This window comes from Schistocerca piceifrons, chromosome X, assembly GCF_021461385.2.
Source record: "Schistocerca piceifrons isolate TAMUIC-IGC-003096 chromosome X, iqSchPice1.1, whole genome shotgun sequence".
Lineage (NCBI taxonomy): Eukaryota > Metazoa > Arthropoda > Insecta > Orthoptera > Acrididae > Schistocerca > Schistocerca piceifrons.
In genome coordinates this window covers 388,300,926-388,320,461 of record NC_060149.1, presented here as the reverse complement: position 1 = coordinate 388,320,461, position 19,536 = coordinate 388,300,926, and the positions used below count along the sequence as shown (strand labels likewise).

The 19,536-nt window shown below is 40.9% G+C and overlaps 1 protein-coding gene across 5 annotated transcripts in view; it reads left to right on the top strand.

Moving 5' to 3' along the window:
- LOC124722108 (AP-3 complex subunit sigma-1) overlaps positions 1-19,536 on the top strand; it is a 121,292-nt gene that overhangs the window by 84,660 nt on the left and 17,096 nt on the right. For all 5 annotated transcript variants that reach the window (XM_047247311.1, XM_047247307.1, XM_047247309.1 and 2 more), the window contains exons 3-4: positions 7,304-7,487; positions 7,572-7,679. In XM_047247311.1, coding sequence (XP_047103267.1) covers positions 7,304-7,487; positions 7,572-7,679 — 292 coding nt within the window. The remainder of the gene's footprint in view (positions 1-7,303; positions 7,488-7,571; positions 7,680-19,536) is intronic.

Genomic DNA, 19,536 nt, shown 5'->3' with positions numbered 1-19,536 from the left:
CCATCATTTCTACAGAATCCAAACTGATCTTCCCCAAGGTCGGCTTCTACCAGTTTTTTCATCCATCTGTAAAGAATTCGTGTCGGTATTTTGTAGCCGAGACTTATTAAACTGATAGTTCAGTAGTTTTTACATCTGTCAACACCTGCTTTCTTTGGGATTGGAATTATATTCTTCTTGAAATCTGAGGGTATTTCGCCTGTCTCATACATCTTGTTCACCAGATGGTAGAGTTTTATCAGGGCTGGCTCTCCCAAGGCTATCAGTTGTTCTAATGGAATGTTGTCTACTCCTGGGGTCTTGTTTCAACTTAGGTCTTTCAGCGCTCTGTCAAACTCTTCACGCAGTATCATATCTCCCATTTCATCTTCATCTACGTCCTCTTCCATTTCCATTTTATTGTCCTCAAGTACATCACCCTTGTATAGACCCTCCATATACTCCTTCCACTTTTCTGCTTTCCCTTCTTTGCTTAGAACTGGGTTTCCATCCATCTGAGCTCTTGATATTCATGCAAGTGGTTCTCTTTTCTCCAGAGGTCTCTTTAATTTTCCTGCAGGCAGTATCTATCTTACCCCTAGTGAGATAAGCCTCTACATCCTTACATTTGTCCTCTAGCCATCCCTGCTTAGCCATTTTGGGTTTTCTGTTGATCTAATTTTTGAGACATTTGTATTCCTTTTTGCCTGCTTCATTTACTGCATTTTTTTGTATTTTCTCCTTTCATCAATTAAATTCAATATTTCGTCTGTTACCAAGGGTTTCTACCAGCCCTCGTCTTTTTACCTCCTTGATCCTCTACTGCCTTCACTATTTCATCTCTCAAAGCTACCCATTTTTCTTCTACTGTATTTCTTTGCCCCATTCTTGTCAGTCGTTCCCGAATGCTCTCTCAGAGACACTCTACAACCTCTGGTTCTTTCAGTTTATCCAGCTCCCATCTTCTTAAATTCCCACTCGTTTTGTAGTTTCTTCAGTTTTAATCTACAGTTCATAACCAATAGACTGTGGTCAGAGGCCATATCTACCTCTGGAAATGTCTTAAGATTTAAAACCTGGTTCCTAAATCGCTGTCTTACTATTATATAATATGTCTGAAACCTTCCAGTGTCTACAGACCTCTTCCATGTCATACATAGAGTTCATTAATCAATGAAAATCATCACATCAGTCACTCAGTGAACTTACTGTCTTGGAAATGGAAGATGTCAGACATTGTTGAGATAGTTAGTTCGATTCTCCAAAACACGTGAAGATCATCATTCAGGTCCTCCACTCAGTGATTGCATGAACATGAAAGTGACTGATATTGAGATGACTGTTTACGGAATAGAGAAGTACTTAAAACTACACAACAGAAGAAAGGAAATAGGATCTGGAAGGATGTTTGTGTGATTCTAAGCAGAATGTAGGAAATAACGTGCTGTCTTTCTAGCAGCAGTTCATTGTAGGTCACTGAAGTAACAAGTGTTCCAAGAAAATGGAAAAAGGTGCAAGTCATTCCTATTGCAAAAAAGTATTGTCAATCTCATTTTCATAGTTGTGGACAAATGTTGCTGATATCATTGTGTTATGGAATTATGGAACACATTGCAGGCTTGCTTATTATGACCTTTTTGGAAAATGAAAATCTCCTCTGTACAAATCACTAAGGATTCTGCAAACAGAGATACTGTGAAGTTCCACAAGGTAGTAGACAATGGCACCAGGTGTGTGAAACAAGGTTTATTGTTCAGTTTCACACCCTGGTTCTTTGACACTCTCTCTTCAGGACTTGATAAGCCAAACATTTTCTGTCCTTTGATCTTCAACACTTCGTACTGGAAGATTAGGTGTGGTGCAGTTTATCACCCTCACCACACAGCCTACACTTAGGGGCTTCTTTATTTATACCCTCTGTGCTTAGGTGTTCCTTGAAGTTCCCAGGGCCTGTCATCAGTCCTACCTTGGGTTTAGTCTGTCTCCTGTTTGAGTGCAGGGTTACAGAACTTCTCTGAAAACATGGCTTTGGAATCGTTAGCTTTTCATGTTTTTGTTTTTGGGTCATAGTCCATTATCCTTAGAGATGGTTAGGACAGGTTCCAGTCCAATAAATGGAGTGATCACACCTGTCCTAGCCATCGTATCAACTTGTTCATTGCCACTACTTCCTTAGTGATCAGGGACCCACAGCAGGTTTACCCTGTTGTTGTCCCCTAGTCTCACAAAGGCTTTATGGCATTTTGCAATGCTCATTGATTTCATTGCAGAGGCTAATAGAGATTTCAGAGCTGCTTGATTGTAGGAGTATATGTAGATGCTACCCTCTTTGTAGCACCTGCGCAAATTCTCCTCAGCACACAGCTTGATGGTGGATATTTTGACCTGGAATACTGTGGCCAGCTTCCGTAGCAAGACTGCTCTCTTTGGTCTAGGTTGTACACCATAAATCCCAACCCCAGCACCTTCATTTATTTTCAACCCATCTGTAACCCAGACTACATCTCCTGCTCCGTGTCATGATTCATTCTTCCATTGCTCCCTACTTCAGATTGTTATGCTGAAAGATTTATTGAAGCTGCTGGAATGATCATAATGCATTTTCTCAACTATTCCTGTATTTATCACACCATTGTTCCCAGTTTTTAGTCTGTATGCACCTGCCGCTGCCTTCATTATAACTCAAAAGTGTAATGGGAGCATGTCCAGCATGGTCTCCAACCCAGCAGTGGATGTGCTGCTAATTCTGTCTGTTAGGGCTAATCAGGGCAGTCTCTACACCTTGCCAAGCTCCTTAGCAGCCATCTTCTGTCCTACTTTGTTCCACCATGCTGTCAGACCATGAATTACCATAGATCTTACTTCAGTGGTGTAGATCCAGTACATACTTCTGGGATTTAGACATCACTTTTTTCCACAGGCTATTATAGTGCTCATAAGAGTACCTTTCATCTTGGGACATATATTCCTTATGTGACAGGTCCATGATAGTTTTGCATCCAGGGTTATCCCTAGGTTCTTCACTACCCCCTCTACAGGTAGAGTTTCATCAAGAAGCTTAAGACTCCAGTAACTGTACTGAATGTGCTTCCTTGAGAATGGCATTGTAATAGTTTTTGTGAGACTGACCCTTAGATGTTAGTTCCTGCACCAGTTTTGCAGTAGAGTTTGGTGCACATTGTGCCATTGTTCTAAGAGTACTAGCAAATTTGTCAAGTATTACTATGACCAAGTCATTTGTTTATCCTTGGCAAAAGTAGCCTCCAATATTTAGCTCTTCAATAAGTTCATTTACCACTAGGTTCCAAAGCAGTAGGGACAAAACCCCTCCTTGCAGACACCCTCTGGTGGTGGTGTTGATCATCACTGTTTATTCATCATGGTTGCTTCTACCTGTCTTCTGCTGAATGTGGTCTCAATCCACATACAGACAAAGGTCTCAGTACCATGTTCTTTTGCATCTCTAATCATGGATTCAAAGATCACATTGCTAAACGCCAATTGGATACCCAGGAAGATGCAGAGAGCACTTTCTTTAAATTGTAGTGCTTCTTCCACTTTCCCAGTAAGTTGGTGGAATGCTGTTTCAAATGATTCGCTTGGTTGATATGCATGTTAGTTTACATGTAGAGAAACCTCTGTTAACCTCCTTTTCTGAATATGCATATTAACGTGTTTTTCTGATGTCTTTAAAAGGAAGGAGGACAGACTGATCAGTCTCTGTGGCTTTGGAATGAAAACAACCCTCATTGTCCTACTAGAATTAGGAATAATTCTTGCTACTAGGGTAACCCTAATCAGCGTGTATAGGAGCCTAATTAAACTCTCTCCAGCTTGTTGCAGCAGAGCTGGAAAAATTCTCCCTGGGTCTGGTGACTTAAATGGTTGAAATGCATCACACCTTGGGATGGGTATCTGGGGAATTGGGGAAAGACTATGGGATTGGATATGGGAGAGACAATGCATTGTGGGGCACTCTTTGTCTGGTTCATCCACTGAGGCCCTTGTGGCATGGGAGACCCTGCCAGTAGCTGTGCTATTGCTGGTTTAGCCCTCAGCGTCCTGGGGAGACACAAGCCTCTCCACCAACACAGACAGTGCTTCTACGACATGGTGTCCCCTGGAGAGGTCCATACTGTCGCTTAGTGAAGAAAATAAGAGCTTACAGAATATCAGACTAGCTTTGAGATTGAATTCTAACTACCTAGCAAATAGAAACCAGGATGTTTTTCTTAATGGGGTGAATTGTCAGATAAAAAAATAACTTCAGGGTGTGATATCGGTCCATTATTGTTCAGTGAATGTTCGAAGAAGAGTTAGGCAACGTGTTTCTTCCTCCCACATATGAGAGGTAGTCATTAAGCTTCAATTTTCACATAAAAATAGTTTTATTATTATTATTATTATTATTATTATTATTGTATTTGCAGGTACAGGTGTTTAGTTTTTGGTACATATTGAAATTCTCAGTCCACAGTGCCAGAGAGGAACTAACTAATCTGTAATCAGACTATAGAAAACTAAAGTGAGGTGTAATTCTTATTTTGAATGAGTATTATTAGAATTAGGCAAGTATTTGACATCTGAGAACATAAAAATGGGAAGTTGGACTGCCAATAAAATCAGTTTCTCTTGTATTCTATTTCGTGCAAAGTGACTGCTTGGATAAATAATATTTTTGAGTAAGTGTCAGTAAAATTTGAAAATGAGGTATATTAATGTTCATGAGTCATTCCACATAATTATGTGATATCAACTGGTTTACAAAAGTGATACACTTTCTTAATGAAAACAAAACCACATACATACATACATGCAATGTAGCACAACTTCGTTGCAGGTGTATAAGCACTGACATGGAGGTGTCTTTCCAACATGTATGTGGTAAATGCAGAAATGTGAACTATGACAACGTTATTCGGGCAAGATGTCTGTCAAAAACAGCCATTGCGGATGGTGAACCAAGGACTGCTGCTGCTGCTGCTGCTGCTGCTGCTGCTGCTTCATAACAATGCACATCCCCATATTGCAAATGTCATAATGCAGAAGCTATGCCAACTCTAGTGGGAGACACTCAGGCACCCACCCTATAGTTCTGATCTCTCCCCATGGTGGCTGTTGTGCCTTCAGTCCCTTATAAAAGACCTTGAAGGGTCAATGATTCCTGTTGTATGGGTATGTGCAGCATGCAGTTACGGCCTTCTTCACACAGCGAGATACAGTGTTTTACCAGATGGGTATTTTTAACCTGGTGTGTTGTTAGGGTGACTGCTTCAGTGCTCACAATGATTTTGCCCAATTGACATATCGATTCTGGACTTTATGGCCTTCGAACATAAATTTTTTGATCACACCTTGCAGTAATAATTTTCTACCAAAGCTTTGAGAACTTTTTTGAGTATATTTGTTTACGTCTCTCAAGTTTGAAGAAAGTTTTTCTAGGACATTTAGTCCTGCATGTGATGCCTTTGATCTTTATTTCATGGGCTCGTGGAAGATGTTCCGCTTTTTGTGTTATGGTTGTATTGTGTCTTGTTATCTTGAGTATCAGGAGCCTATTTGAATTTTGGCCCGCATAAGAGTTGGTATAGACATACGCTGGGTACTGTTAGTATTTTAAGAGCCTTAAATGCTGGCCTACTTGATTATCATTCTTATTGCTCTCTCTCTCTCTCTCTCTCTCTCTCTCTCTCTCTCTCTCTCTTTGGAGGTGTCTCCCCACAAAACTGTGCCATAACATAGTGTCAGGTGGATTAGTGCTTAGCACGTATATCATTTTCATAATAATTGTGTCTTTTAGGTAGCTGAGTCTGTGCAGTACATATAGGCTTGAGCTGAGTTTCCCATTTAGGTGTTCTGTGTGATTATCCCAATTTAAAATTTCATCGGTTCTTATTCCAAGGAATTGTGTGTGTTTTGAGTATTCTACTATGAACTCATCTAGACAGATCTTGATATCTTCATTGTGTTGGTTTTTTTGTTTTAAATTTAGACAAAGTGTTTAGGGAGGATTACCATATTGTGCTCAAATCACATTGAAACTCCTTCACATCTGCACTTTCCATCTGAGAACCCGTAATGGAATCTGTGCAATATTCTGTGTCATTTCCGCCTTTGGTCCAAAACTAGTAGGAGCCAGACTAGGGTATTACCATGCCATGCGTAGGCTGTTGTTAACACTACAACACAAATGGCTGTGTTTGGAGTGGTTCTCTGACTGGAAAACATGGACTGCTGATGAATGGTGTCACATTATGTTCAGTGAGGAATCACGGTTCTGCATTAACCAGGATGACCATCGTGAGCAAGATTTTGGGGACGTAGGAGAGATCCGATAATTACGTTGTATAGGAGAGGTACAGCGGTGTTACTCCTGGTGCCATAGGGTGAAGTGCCTCAGGTCATAGCTGGTAATGATAGAGGAAACTCTTACAACACAGCAATAAGTCACGAATATCCTGCATCCTCATGAGTTATCTCTCTGGTGACAGGAAAATGGTGCCATTTTTCAACAGGATAAAGCTTGTCCACACATGACACTGTGTTTATGAACTGTTTGTGTGGTATTGAGCTTCTCCTGAGGCCAGCAAGCTCCCCAGATCTATATCCAACATGTGTGGGACAAGTTCTGACATCAACTCCATCCCATTGTCAGTATCTGGGATATTAAGAACCGATTACAACAGTTGTGGGCCAACTTGCCTCTGGAAAAGAATACAGCCACTTTGACACCCTTCCCAAATGAAACAAGGTGTTCATCGAGGTCAGAGAGGGTGCAATGCTATATTGATAAGTGGGCTCATGTTGCCAAATTCTTTGTAAATGTGACTCAGTTTTGTAATTACTGAAATAACATCACATACTCTCTCAAGCTGTGAAATTTCATTTTGTTCCCTCCTCCCCTTCTGGGTCATTCAAGTGAATGAAAAGGTGAGAAAACATTTTGAATTATTTCTAATTTGGCAGTTCTTATGACCAAACTAATTACTAATATACATGTACTCTAAGACCACTCAGTGAGTTGGCAGATGACATTAATCAAATTGATGGAACTCTTAAATACATTGAAGTATTGATAGCTTTCTGATCACTGCCAGTGATAATTAGCAGACAGCACTGTCTTCTCTGCAACACATGGAATTGACAATTGCTAAAATGTTTAGTGTAATCAAGTTGGAAATCATCTTATTTATTGACATGTTAGAAACCTTAAATTCTTCCTCTTATTAAATTTTTAGTTTATTACACAGCAATTTGACTACAACTATTAATTTATGTAGTAATATTGCATGACATTTCTGAAGCATCCTTTTTTCTGTTTCAGTCTTATAGGTGGCTCAGATTATAAGCTGATATACCGACATTATGCGACGTTGTATTTTGTATTTTGTGTAGATTCATCTGAGTCAGAGCTTGGGATTTTAGATCTGATCCAAGTCTTTGTGGAAACACTGGATAAGTGTTTTGAAAATGTTTGTGAACTTGATCTTATTTTTCATGTTGATAAGGTAAGTACAGTTTATGTTAATTCTTTGTTGTGGTTTTGAAATAGACCTCCATGTAATTCTGAAATTGCCTTCTTTTTTATCTAGGTTCATTACATATTGAATGAACTTGTTATGGGCGGCATGGTATTAGAGACCAATATGACTGAAATTTTAACGAGGATTGAGGAGCAGAACAAACTAGAAAAACAGGAGGTGGGTATTCATTTTTACTTGATGCATTGACTGAAAACAGTAATCAATGTAATTTTACTTTCTTAGAAAATACAGGGGAGATAAGTCATGTGAAGTTTATGAAATTAGGACTGCATGCAAAATGAGGTAAATATTTCAAGTGTACGTTATAATTGCTGGGTGTCCCAATCCTGTATTTGTACTGTTTGTAATAAAGAGAAAATTTTCCACATGACAAGGAACTAATCACGCATGGATGAGCTGCTCTGAAATATTGTTGGTTTTGTTGAATGTGGCTTGTATATTTTAAGGAAAGCAGACATCGGTAATTTGCATAAGTGAAAGTTATTCTATTCTTGTAGTGTAATGCTGCTTTACTTCAGTTACTGTCTGCACAGCCTTCTGTCAGATTATATATTTGTCACAGAACCCAGGATTTATTTTTAGTGACCTACTTTTTAGTGCATGTAAAGGAGACCACTCACTGGACAGTAGAAGTGTTGTCATATACAATCACATAAAAAAAGTGAAAACTTTGCAAGCTTTTGGACAAAATCTTTAATTACCTAGAGAACACACACACACACACACACACACACACACACACACACATGTAAGTTGTTACATTGCACCGGCTGTCCACATGCCCCTCTACCTTCCCTGTCCCCTCCCCTCCCCATTTTAATCATGTTGATTATTTGTCACGTTTCATTACAGTTTTCAGTGTTTTGTTAGACACTAGTAGAAGAACAATAAATAAGATAACTTTGGTCATAATTTTCGTCATAGTTTTTAGTAAGTGAGATGGTCTAGTAATTGTCTTCATTACTGCCATTCGGGGGGGGGGGGGGGTTTAAAAATTAGATTGTGTATTATTTTCATAATTGATAAATTAGATTGACGTGTCCTGGTTTAGAAAGTACTCCTTGAACCATCAAACATGTGGATAAACAATAACTTGTTAATAGTTCTTCCTTTGGAGGCTGTAATGAGGTAGTTAAACAACAGTGAAAATAACTCGATAGCAGATCATGTTTTCAAAACATAATCATTAGTACCTTTTGTATGTCTCAGACATGTTTGAACCCAATTGTGTGAGCCACTTCATTTAAATATGTGACATTTTATTAAAAAAAAAAAAAAAAAAAAAAAAAAAAAGTAGAAATTGGACACATTATAGCATAAGGTTAAACAATATTTTCCATGACACACATTTCATTGAGATGTATAATAGTTTAAAAGTACTCGGTTGGGAGGACCATCTCCCTTCTCTCCCCCCCCCCTTTTCTTTTGGTATTACAGCATATTGCTTGCAAATTTAATTTCTTGCTTTTTTTTTGAAAATTTGCCAAAACTTCCATTTTGTGTTTGTAATTAAAATTTGAATCTATGTAAGGGAAGAGATAGCTCAGACGAAAGATCATTGGTAGCTGTTTTGAGAGGCAGCTGATGGTTACTTCCTTATGTACGTGGTTTGTAAAAGGCTGTGGTGTTACAAAATGTAAACATTTTATTTTTGCCATTGGTTGTTCTCCAGATTATTTTATGATGACATGAAACTTGTGTTTTTTCATCACATACTTGGAGGTTTTGTGGAGAAAAATCTTCGAATTATTTCAGTGTTTTTACATTCCAAAAGAGTGTTTGAACTGTGAGACTGGTCTTAAGTCTCGTTTCATTGATAGCTGTCTACTCCCCCCCATCCGTTTGTTATTAATGAAATGTTCCCAAGGGGCTCTCATTAGAATTTTATGTACTGTCATCTGTAATTGCCTGCTTGCAATGGTATGTGGTCGTTAAAAATTTTAAAAAGATATTTATGTGATTGTGTTGAATTCATGTGTGTAACATTACCACCTGAAAATGTGTTTATGTAATGTCTGAAACTTGAATATTTGTGTGTTAATGTCCTTGGGTTTTCTGTATGATGGTCATCTTTCACTCAAAACAACAATTGAAGAACCTGAGTCTGAGGTGTTTCACTTTCTGCTATGATTCCAAATTTTTGTTGCAAATATGAAATAAAAGTTAGGGTAAACTGTTTGTAAAATTGGTGGCAGCAAATCGTTCTGGTTGTAGATGACCTGTAATCTCAGAGTCATTGGACAATCAGAATTGAGTGTCTGAAAAATTGAGAAAAATAAAAAAAGGTCTTAAACTATACTTACTATACTGTGTGTGTTCTGGTCTTTGAAATCATTTTTGAAATATAATTTTGGAATGGGAAAGAACAACACTTTAATGGGTGACACAATTGCTTATAAACACATTTGAAATGCAAACAGAAGTACTAATAACGTTTTATAAATACTGACGTCTGAAACTGTATTCTTATCCAGCAAACATTGAATCTCCTTAATGAATTAATATCATCTATAAATATAATAAAATTGTAACTGCCAGATATCTGTACATAGGAAATATGTAAGAAAAATTAATATGAGGGGTCCTCATAACAGTAATAGAAACCAAAACAATTATTTAAAAAATTGTTGTCTGTCGGTCTGTCCGTCTGTCCATACATCTGTCCATATGGTTGTATGTGTTGTGTCGGTAGCTGGGCCGACACCGTGAAGTTGATGGCTGAAAATGCTAGACTAACGCTGTAGCCGATAGTGCACGCACGGCATAAAGCAGACGGGCGTGAAGTCTGGAACATGAGAACTTATAAATGAATAAGAAGAAAAGTATGTAGATGCTTAGTACTTATCTTTTATTGAGGCCTTGGAATACATCTCTCTTGAATACTTGTAAGCTATAGGCACTGATACAACTGGCGCCTTGCTAGTTCGTTGCCATTAACTTAGCTGATGGCTATTCTGACTCTCGGCTAATGAGAGAGAAAGGCTTCATACAACTGGGCGATAGCTAGGTTCGCGTACAACTGGGCGATAGCTAGGTTCGCGTACAACTGGGGCGAGTCCACTCTCGTATCACGAGACCTGCCTTGGTGGTGGCGCTAGGTCTGCGATCACAGTGGCGACACGCGGGTCCGACATGTACTACATGGACCGCGGCCGATTTAAGCTACCACCTAGCAAGTGTGGTGTCTGGCGGTGACACCACATTCCTCCCCCGCAAATCGGCGAACGGTCGTGACATAAGGCTTCCGCCCGCTGTGGGGAGGACCACATGTTGACGTATGCGATGAGGTGGGGAGCCTAACAACAGGCGAGGCTGTGCCACCCGCACCCGGCCATCCGGTCCGAGGGGAGCTAGGAAACGCCTGCAAAACTAGTCCAGGGTGCACGTCAACATGCGGTGTATGCGCCCGTAAAGAGACAGGAGGGACCGAAGGGTCGATTTCCATGGCGTCGGGTTTGCCGACGCGCGATGACGTCATGTGGTCCGGAGCGGGCGGGAGTTCCATGGCGGAGGACAGCTGGTCACGGGAAGCGATCGGCGGCGCGTGACCCTGGGAGGCGCCTGGCGGCTGCAACGAAGCGTCGAATGCGGTCGGCGCCGGCGGGAGAACAAGCGGCGTCGGCGGCGGCGGCTGCTGCTGCTGCTGCGGCGACGGCGCGTCGCCATCGGGCAAAATGGAAGGCATCGTCGGTAACACCTGGGGATGAGGCGAGCCAGTAGATGGGTCCCCAGGGCGCTGACCGGACGGCACCGTCGCTGAAAGCAGACGGGGAGCGGCAGAACCCGAGCGACGACAGAGGCGCAGCTGATTGAGATGCCGACGCACCTCACCAGAGGCCCCCAAAACCAAATACATCGCGCGGCCGAGGCAGCGAAGAATGCGCCCTGCGAGCCAACGCCGTGAACCGCGATAGTTGCGATAAAATACAACGTCGCCTGGAGCAAAAGCAGGAGTCTGCCGCTGCACAGGAAACTGATGCGGCGGATGCAGCAAAGACATCAAGGTGCGATGAGGACGACCGTGGAGCAACTCAGCCGGCGAGCGACCATCTCGGGACTGAGAGCGATACGAAGACAAAAAGAGCAACAATGCGTCCTCCCGAGAATGCGACTCTTTCAATTTCAACAACTGTGACTTGAAAGTCCGGACCAATCGTTCAGCGGTACCATTGGACTGAGGCGAAAACGGCGCGGATGTCAGATGTTGAATACCATTGGCCTGGCAGAATGACTGAAATTCTGCGGACATGAATTGTGGGCCATTGTCGGAAACAATAGTCTGCGGAAGACCTTCAATGCAAAAGATAGCAGACAACGCTTGGATGGTGGCGGAGGACGTCGTGGAAGACATCCGGACAACAAAAGGAAAATTACTGAAGGCGTCGACCAGAACCAACCATCGAGCATTCCAGAATGGACCAGCAAAATCAATGTGCAAGCGTTGCCAAGGGGAAGTGGCTTTCGGCCATGCAAAGACTTTCCGCGGCGGTGCGGATTGTTGTTCGGCACACGCCGGGCACGAAGAACACATATTCGTAATCGCAGCATCGATTCCGAACCAAGTACAGTGCTGACGAGCTAGTTGTTTCGTTCGCACTATACCCCAATGTCCTTGGTGAAGAAGCCGTAAAACAGAGGACTGTAACGAACGTGGGACCACGACTCGGGACTGATCATTATCAGAACGCAACAACAAAACACCACGTCGAACAAAAAGTCTCCTTGTGAGCAAAAAATCGGCGAACCAACGGATCCTCGATCCGAGACTTTGACAAAGGCCATTGCGTAGCAACAAAACGTAAAACAGTAGCAAGGACAGGGTCAGCAGCTGTGGCTGTAGCGACACGACGAAAATCAATCGGAAACGATTCGACCACTTCATCGGTTTCCGAATCAATGAACATGCAAGCAAGTTCGGAAGAATCGAATGCTTTATCCTCAGCAACAGGCAAACGGGACAACGCATCGGCGTTGCCGTGCTTAGCAGTGGACCGATACAAGATATCGTAGCGGTACTGCGAGAGGAAAATAGACCAGCGAATGAATTTCTGCGCTGTACGTGGAGGTACAGGCTTGGTCGGATGAAAAAGCGATGTCAAAGGTTTGTGGTCTGTGATGATGGTAAAGTGACGACCATACAAGAAATCATGGAACTTAGTAACACCAAACACGAGAGCCAAAGCTTCTTTCTCTATCTGTGAATAATTTCTTTGCGCAGACGAGAGCAATTTGGACGCAAAGGCAATAGGGCGATCATGGGAGCCAACTTTGTGCGCAAGTACAGCACCGATCCCGAAATCCGATGCATCTACCATCAACAAAAGGGGTTTCTGGGGATCGAATGGCGTAAGGCAAGTATTAGAAAGCAACGCCGATTTCAACTGGCGAAAGGCGCGTTCACATTCCGTCGTCCAGACGAATGGAACACCTTTACGGCGTAAGCGATGAAGCGGAGCTGAAATGGAAGAGGCATTGCGCACATATTTATGATAATAGTTAATTTTACCCAACACACTCTGTAGCTGTTTCAGATTTTGAGGGGAAGGCAAATCGTGTATGGCACGGAGGTGCTCTGGACTTGGATGTATGCCTTGGGCATTAATGACATGTCCCAGGTATGGTAAGTCACGAGCAAAAAACACACATTTGTCCTTCCTCAAGCGAAGACCATTTTGCCGCAAGACCTGAAAGAATGTTCGTAAATTCGCAAGATGATCTTCTTCTGTCTGTCCGGAGATCACTATATCGTCCAGATAGTTTGCTGCAGTAGGGACCGACGCACAAATAGTTTGTAAATATTGCTGAAACAAGGCAGGGGCGGATGCACACCCGAAAGGCAGTCTTTTGAAGCGGTACAATCCAAGATGCGTGTTAACCACCAATACGCGCTGGGATTCGTCGTCCACCGGTATTTGCAAGTACGCATCGGCTAGGTCCAACTTTGAAAAATATTTTCCCGGGCACAGTTTAGCAAAAAGATCTTCCGGGCGGGGCAAAGGAAAAGTAGCAGTCACTAGCTGTGGATTCACTGTGGCCTTGAAGTCCACGCAAAGTCTCAATTTTCCGGAAGGTTTTGGCAAAATGACTAAGGGTGAGGCCCAGAGAGAAGCTTGCACACGGTCAATTACACCCTGTGATTTGAGATCGTGTAACGTTCTTGCGACCTCATCACGCAATGCGTGGGGAACATTGCGCGCCCTGAAAAATTTCGGTTGCGCGTTTACCTTCAGTTCTAAATGTGCTTCATAGTTTTTAGCGCAACCTAAGCCCGGTGCAAAAACGTCTGCAAATTCGTCACACAGCCGAGAAACACTGTCTGTAGGCACAGTCTGATTCACTGATAGGACCTGATTTACAATAGACATGTTAAACAACTGAAATAAATCTAGACCAAACAAGTTCACTGGCGTAGAAGAACGAAGAACGTAAAATGACACAAGTTTTGTTTGTCCCTTGTATGTTGCAAGAAGGCTGCACTGTCCTAACACAGGAATGGTCTGTCCGGAATATGTAGTTAGCTTAACATTTGCGGCACGCAACGGAGGTGCGCCCAGTTGTTTGTACGTGTCGTGATTGAGCAATGAAACTGCAGCTCCGGTATCGAGCTGGAATGGTATCACTTTGCCTTCAAATTCTAAGTCCACAAAAAGTTTATTGTTCTGCTGACGACAAGAGCGACTGTTTTGTGCAATTGGAACAGACACTGGTACAGAATCACTTGCTAAGTGACGTGATTTCCGGCGACGTCGACGCACAGTTTTTGTGGGACGAGCACTGTTACTGTTAGAGAAAGTGTCACTGGACGAAGCGGAATTAACGACATGAATGTCCATAGGCGAAGGTCCACGAGCCTGAGTGTCCTTGGTTCGATTCCGGCGCGAAGCAAAGGGCCTGGAATGATTGTGATTGTCTGATCTGAGCTTTTTATGGCAAACACTTTGAACATGTCCTTTCTTATTGCAGAAAAAGCAAATAGCTTGGCGTGATGGGCAATGTTCACGCGAATGTTTAGTAGCACACCGCGGGCATGATTTCACTGCATTTGTGGGCTGGCGCGGCACACCTGGGTTAGCACGCGGCGGTCGCTGTGTCGCCGTGCGCAAGGCCCGGTTACCGGGCCGCGCAGCGCGTCCAGCGGGCCGGTTAATGTTAGACATGGCTGGCGAAGTTTCAAAAGATTCCTGAGCACAGTCAAGTGTGTCCTGTCTATCCAATATGTCTATTACTTGTTGAAGGGAGGGATTAACTAGTTTCAAAATTTGCTCCCGTATTCGAACATCAGAAACGTTCTGTGCAATTGCATCACGCACCATGGTATCGGAATAAGAAAGACCACAGTCACATTCAAAGGCACAGTCCCTAGTAAGTCCTTGCAATGTTGCTACCCACTCCCTATTAGTTTGACCGGCCGTACGTTTTGTACGAAAGAACGTATATCGTTTTGCAACCACATTAACTGTTTCTTTGAAATAGGCATCTAATGCAGACAAAATTTCCTCGTAGGACAGAGTTGCTACGTCTCGTCGGGGAAACAATTTCACTATCACACGGTATGTGGACACACCGACACAAGAAAGCAAAAACGGCTGCCGCTCATTACCTTGAATTCTGTAGGCAGCGAGGTGGAAGGCAAACTGGCGGGACCACTCTTGCCAGGTCTCTTGGGTCGGGTCGTAGTGCCTAAAAGGCGGTGCAACGGCAGGTTGTGGCTGCGGTAGCGGTGAAGCGGCTGCGGCCGCATCGGTGTGCAGCGCACGTTGACCCTGGACGAGCTGTCCAAGGGCATCCAGTAACGCCTGCGTCTGCTGATTCTGCAAGCGATAAAATTCGGACAGTACATCTGGAGAATGTGGCGAAGCCATGACACAATTAAATGTAAACAATCAGAAAAAGTTCACTTATCCCATCTTCGTCGCCAATAAATGTTGTGTCGGTAGCTGGGCCGACACCGTGAAGTTGATGGCTGAAAATGCTAGACTAACGCTGTAGCCGATAGTGCACGCACGGCATAAAGCAGACGGGCGTGAAGTCTGGAACATGAGAACTTATAAATGAATAAGAAGAAAAGTATGTAGATGCTTAGTACTTATCTTTTATTGAGGCCTTGGAATACATCTCTCTTGAATACTTGTAAGCTATAGGCACTGATACAACTGGCGCCTTGCTAGTTCGTTGCCATTAACTTAGCTGATGGCTATTCTGACTCTCGGCTAATGAGAGAGAAAGGCTTCATACAACTGGGCGATAGCTAGGTTCACGTACAACTGGGCGATAGCTAGGTTCGCGTACAACTGGGGCGAGTCCACTCTCGTATCACGAGACCTGCCTTGGTGGTGGCGCTAGGTCTGCGATCACAGTGGCGACACGCGGGTCCGACATGTACTACATGGACCGCGGCCGATTTAAGCTACCACCTAGCAAGTGTGGTGTCTGGCGGTGACACCACAGTATGTGCATCACGCAAAAACTACCACACGAAATTGTATGCGGTTATCACAGTTGTATTGTTGGAGGTCTAACTTAAAATTTGGTATGTGTTTTACCTTGATACCGGCCTGGAGACCAAGTTATGTATATGTATAGTGTGTTTACTTTAGCCTAATTGGTCAGTATGGGGAAATACGAATCCATAGGAGGTGCAGGGAAACTGTCTTAGGAACCTTTAATTGCTTTTTTTGTGAAAACAGTTGTACCACAATCAGATTATTGGTCAACTGTGAGTTGTCCATGAAAATGAGTAAAATTAGCTTTTTAAATATTGATCAACTTAGTTTTGTGTAAGGATCATTTGATTATATTGGAAGAAAGAAATTGGGACAGCAGTAGTTCTATAAAACTAAACTGAATAAACCAGGATAGAAATGATAGACTCTGCAAAAAGTAATACTTTCGAACATCTTATCGTAATAATAATAATGTTAACAGTTTAATTCCATTATCTATAGACATTCTTGAATTGGTGTACTATTATTATTGATAAGTTTGTCAAGTTGACACTACTGTTGTCGATCATAAGTTCGTCGAGCTGACTTTAAAAATCAGTTTTCTACGTCTCTTAGGAGGTTTTTTCATCGTGTCTTATCAATATAAGTGATATAATTGTTGAGATTTTGTGTTAATGTCTTCATTTGTTTAACTTCTTTCTTTCTTGAATTCATTCATTAAATGGTGAAACTATTATCGTTGACAAGTTTGTTGTTTCATCCACTTGAATGGTGAACCATCATGAAGTTCGAAAAATCCTGAAGCTTATTATCAGTGAGAAAAACTGATATAAAAACTGAACCTGATGCTGTCCAAAGGGCACAGCAGTAAAGAATTGGTGTGTTTGTAAGCACAGATTCTTCAGTTTTTGTAATTTCGTTAAATACAACACTAGGCTTTTCCCTGTTGTTATTTTATGCTTTACATATCTTTATATGTGCTCACAAATGCATGAATTCTTTACGGTTGTGGCCTTTGGACAGCTTCACCTTCAGTTTTTTATATCTGTTTTTCTCACTGATAATAAGCTTTAGGATTCTTCAAAATTCATGCATTTTCGTCATCCGAAGCAGATGAAATTGCAGGATAAAGCTAGATGCTTAATAATAATAATAATAAAAACACGCTGTTAAGAGAAGAATCGGAAAAAAATTCTCACAGGATATAAAATTTTGCCACACTTCAACCTCTGACCTTAAAATTGTACCATCATTTTAATTCAAGCTTAATTTTTGTATTTGAAGAAATCGTACTAGAGAAATGTTGTTGCCACCACTAATTGTTTGTTACATAATAATCTTTTAATATATGGCATAATAGAAATTGTTACTAGCTCAAATGTTACTGAAGTCGGTTTTGGCTATATATGCATGAACATGGGTGAAGAAGTGGACCTCCAAAATAAATGCACAGCTAGATAGTTGCAGGAAAACCAGTCATAAAATGGACTAAATATCAGAGGTCTCTGCATCTGTCAAAATAGAATTAAGATTGGGAGGAAACACGATAATTTAGTGATTAATTAGTAAAGTTATCCATGATCTCTGGTCATGGGGAAGAGAATGGAATGGAAAAAGACAATCACCAATGAAATTTTGAAATATCATACTAGATTTTAATACTGATGTTTAGTAGTCATAAAATAATTTTTTATTGGCTTCATACATAATTTTATGTTAAAATTATTGTTCATTTTGTTTAGCCGTACACATCTACAATTATTTGATTTATTTCATTGTAGGCTGTAGTGTACCTTTGTTCCCAAATTTGCACATCCACAGAAGCTGCAGTTATTTCTTAATTTTAAATTAGTTATAATAGTACATAATGCTATTCAAAGCAGTGTATTGGTGTGAGATGGAGAGTGAAATAAGCAAAAACCAAAAACATTTTCCTATAGGATCTTATTTCAGATAGCAGGCATCACTTCTGGTTGATAATGCATAAAAACAACTTGGAAATAAATGACCTAACTGTTTTCTCATTAAATGAACAAAACTGCTGTACATTTTGAAAAACTGGAATTAAAAGGCTGTGTGGTGGTGGTGAGGCGATTATAACCTAGAAGAACTACAGTGAGTGAGTTTCCTTGGTATGCTCATAGGCTTCTCCAAATATGGAGACTGGCAAAATGATGATACATCAAAAATTTTGAGAAATGTCAAATGCTCTGTGAAATAATTTGTCTAAAACTACGAAATAAATTACATTAAGGAAATATTTCACATTCCTTTGAATGACACTCAGAATCGTGTTCAACAGATGAGATGCATCAAATGTTTGAGATGCATCAAATGTTTCTCTAAATTTATTTTATTTATTACTTTTAGACAAATCATTTCACAAAACATTGGACTTGTCTTTTTCCAGAACACATGAAGTATTATATATAGAAATATCGATTGGTATTCTCTTGTTATTAAGAATTCTGATGCTCCTGGAAGTTAGGAATTAGAATGTTTTAATTGATAAATCTTATGATGGAAGAAACCTGACCTGACTCCATGCCTAGACTCAATTTATCATTTAATTTGGTAATTATATTACTTTTTCAATTTGAATAAAAATTCACAATTTCTACTCCAGTATAACATTTATGCACAAAATGGTTAGGCCTTGAAAAGATGAATGTTTTGACATTTCATTTACATAACTAACAGAGTGACTTCGTGAAATGTGTAAATTTTCCCTCAGATCATGAATTAAGGTTTTCTTAGTTACTCTCTTTACTTTGAAGCGATTAAATCTTTCTTTGCAAAATTAGACCTCAAGCTAGTCAATTTGTTATCCTCTTTGTCCATTTCCTGCTCTTTGTTTTGTTATGAAAATTCTGACAAAAATGCATTGTGTAATTTCTAGGGAGTCTTGTTTTCATTCTGCTAAAACATTTGACCAAAAAATTGTAATACAGCAGTAAGAAATAAAGATAATGCCTTGGCACTGTATTTTGATCCAAGTGATGTTTTCTAAATTTAAAGAGAATACATGCAAATATACTTTAAAATTATAGATTGGTCTCTTCATAGGTAGAACACAGCTCTAAATAATCCAAATATTTGAACTGTTGACCACGCTAAGCCACAGTGCAAACAGAATGCTGCAGTTGGATAAAAACACAATTTCCACGTTTTCGATGGTACGTCAGAAAGAAATAACTTTACAGCCTCTGTGAGCGAAGGATTCTGATGCTCCTGGAAGTTAGGAATTAGAATGTTTTAATTGATAAATCTTATGATGGAAGAAACCTGACCTGACTCCATGCCTAGAGCCTAAGAGAATATCTAGAATGCCACCCAGTCCTAGGAGTAGGTGGGAAAATGTGAACATTTATTACCCACCTCATAGACTCCTTTCCTTACTGAATGCAGATTGTTATTTAAGTTGAATGCCTTAGCACAGTATATTAACTGATAAGGAAACCACATGATCTGTCCTCCTCAAGACCTATAAATTTTTGATAGGAACTTTAATCACTTCACTTTAGTCTCTTCACTTTAATTCTGTGCAGATACAACATAGTAAGAAAACC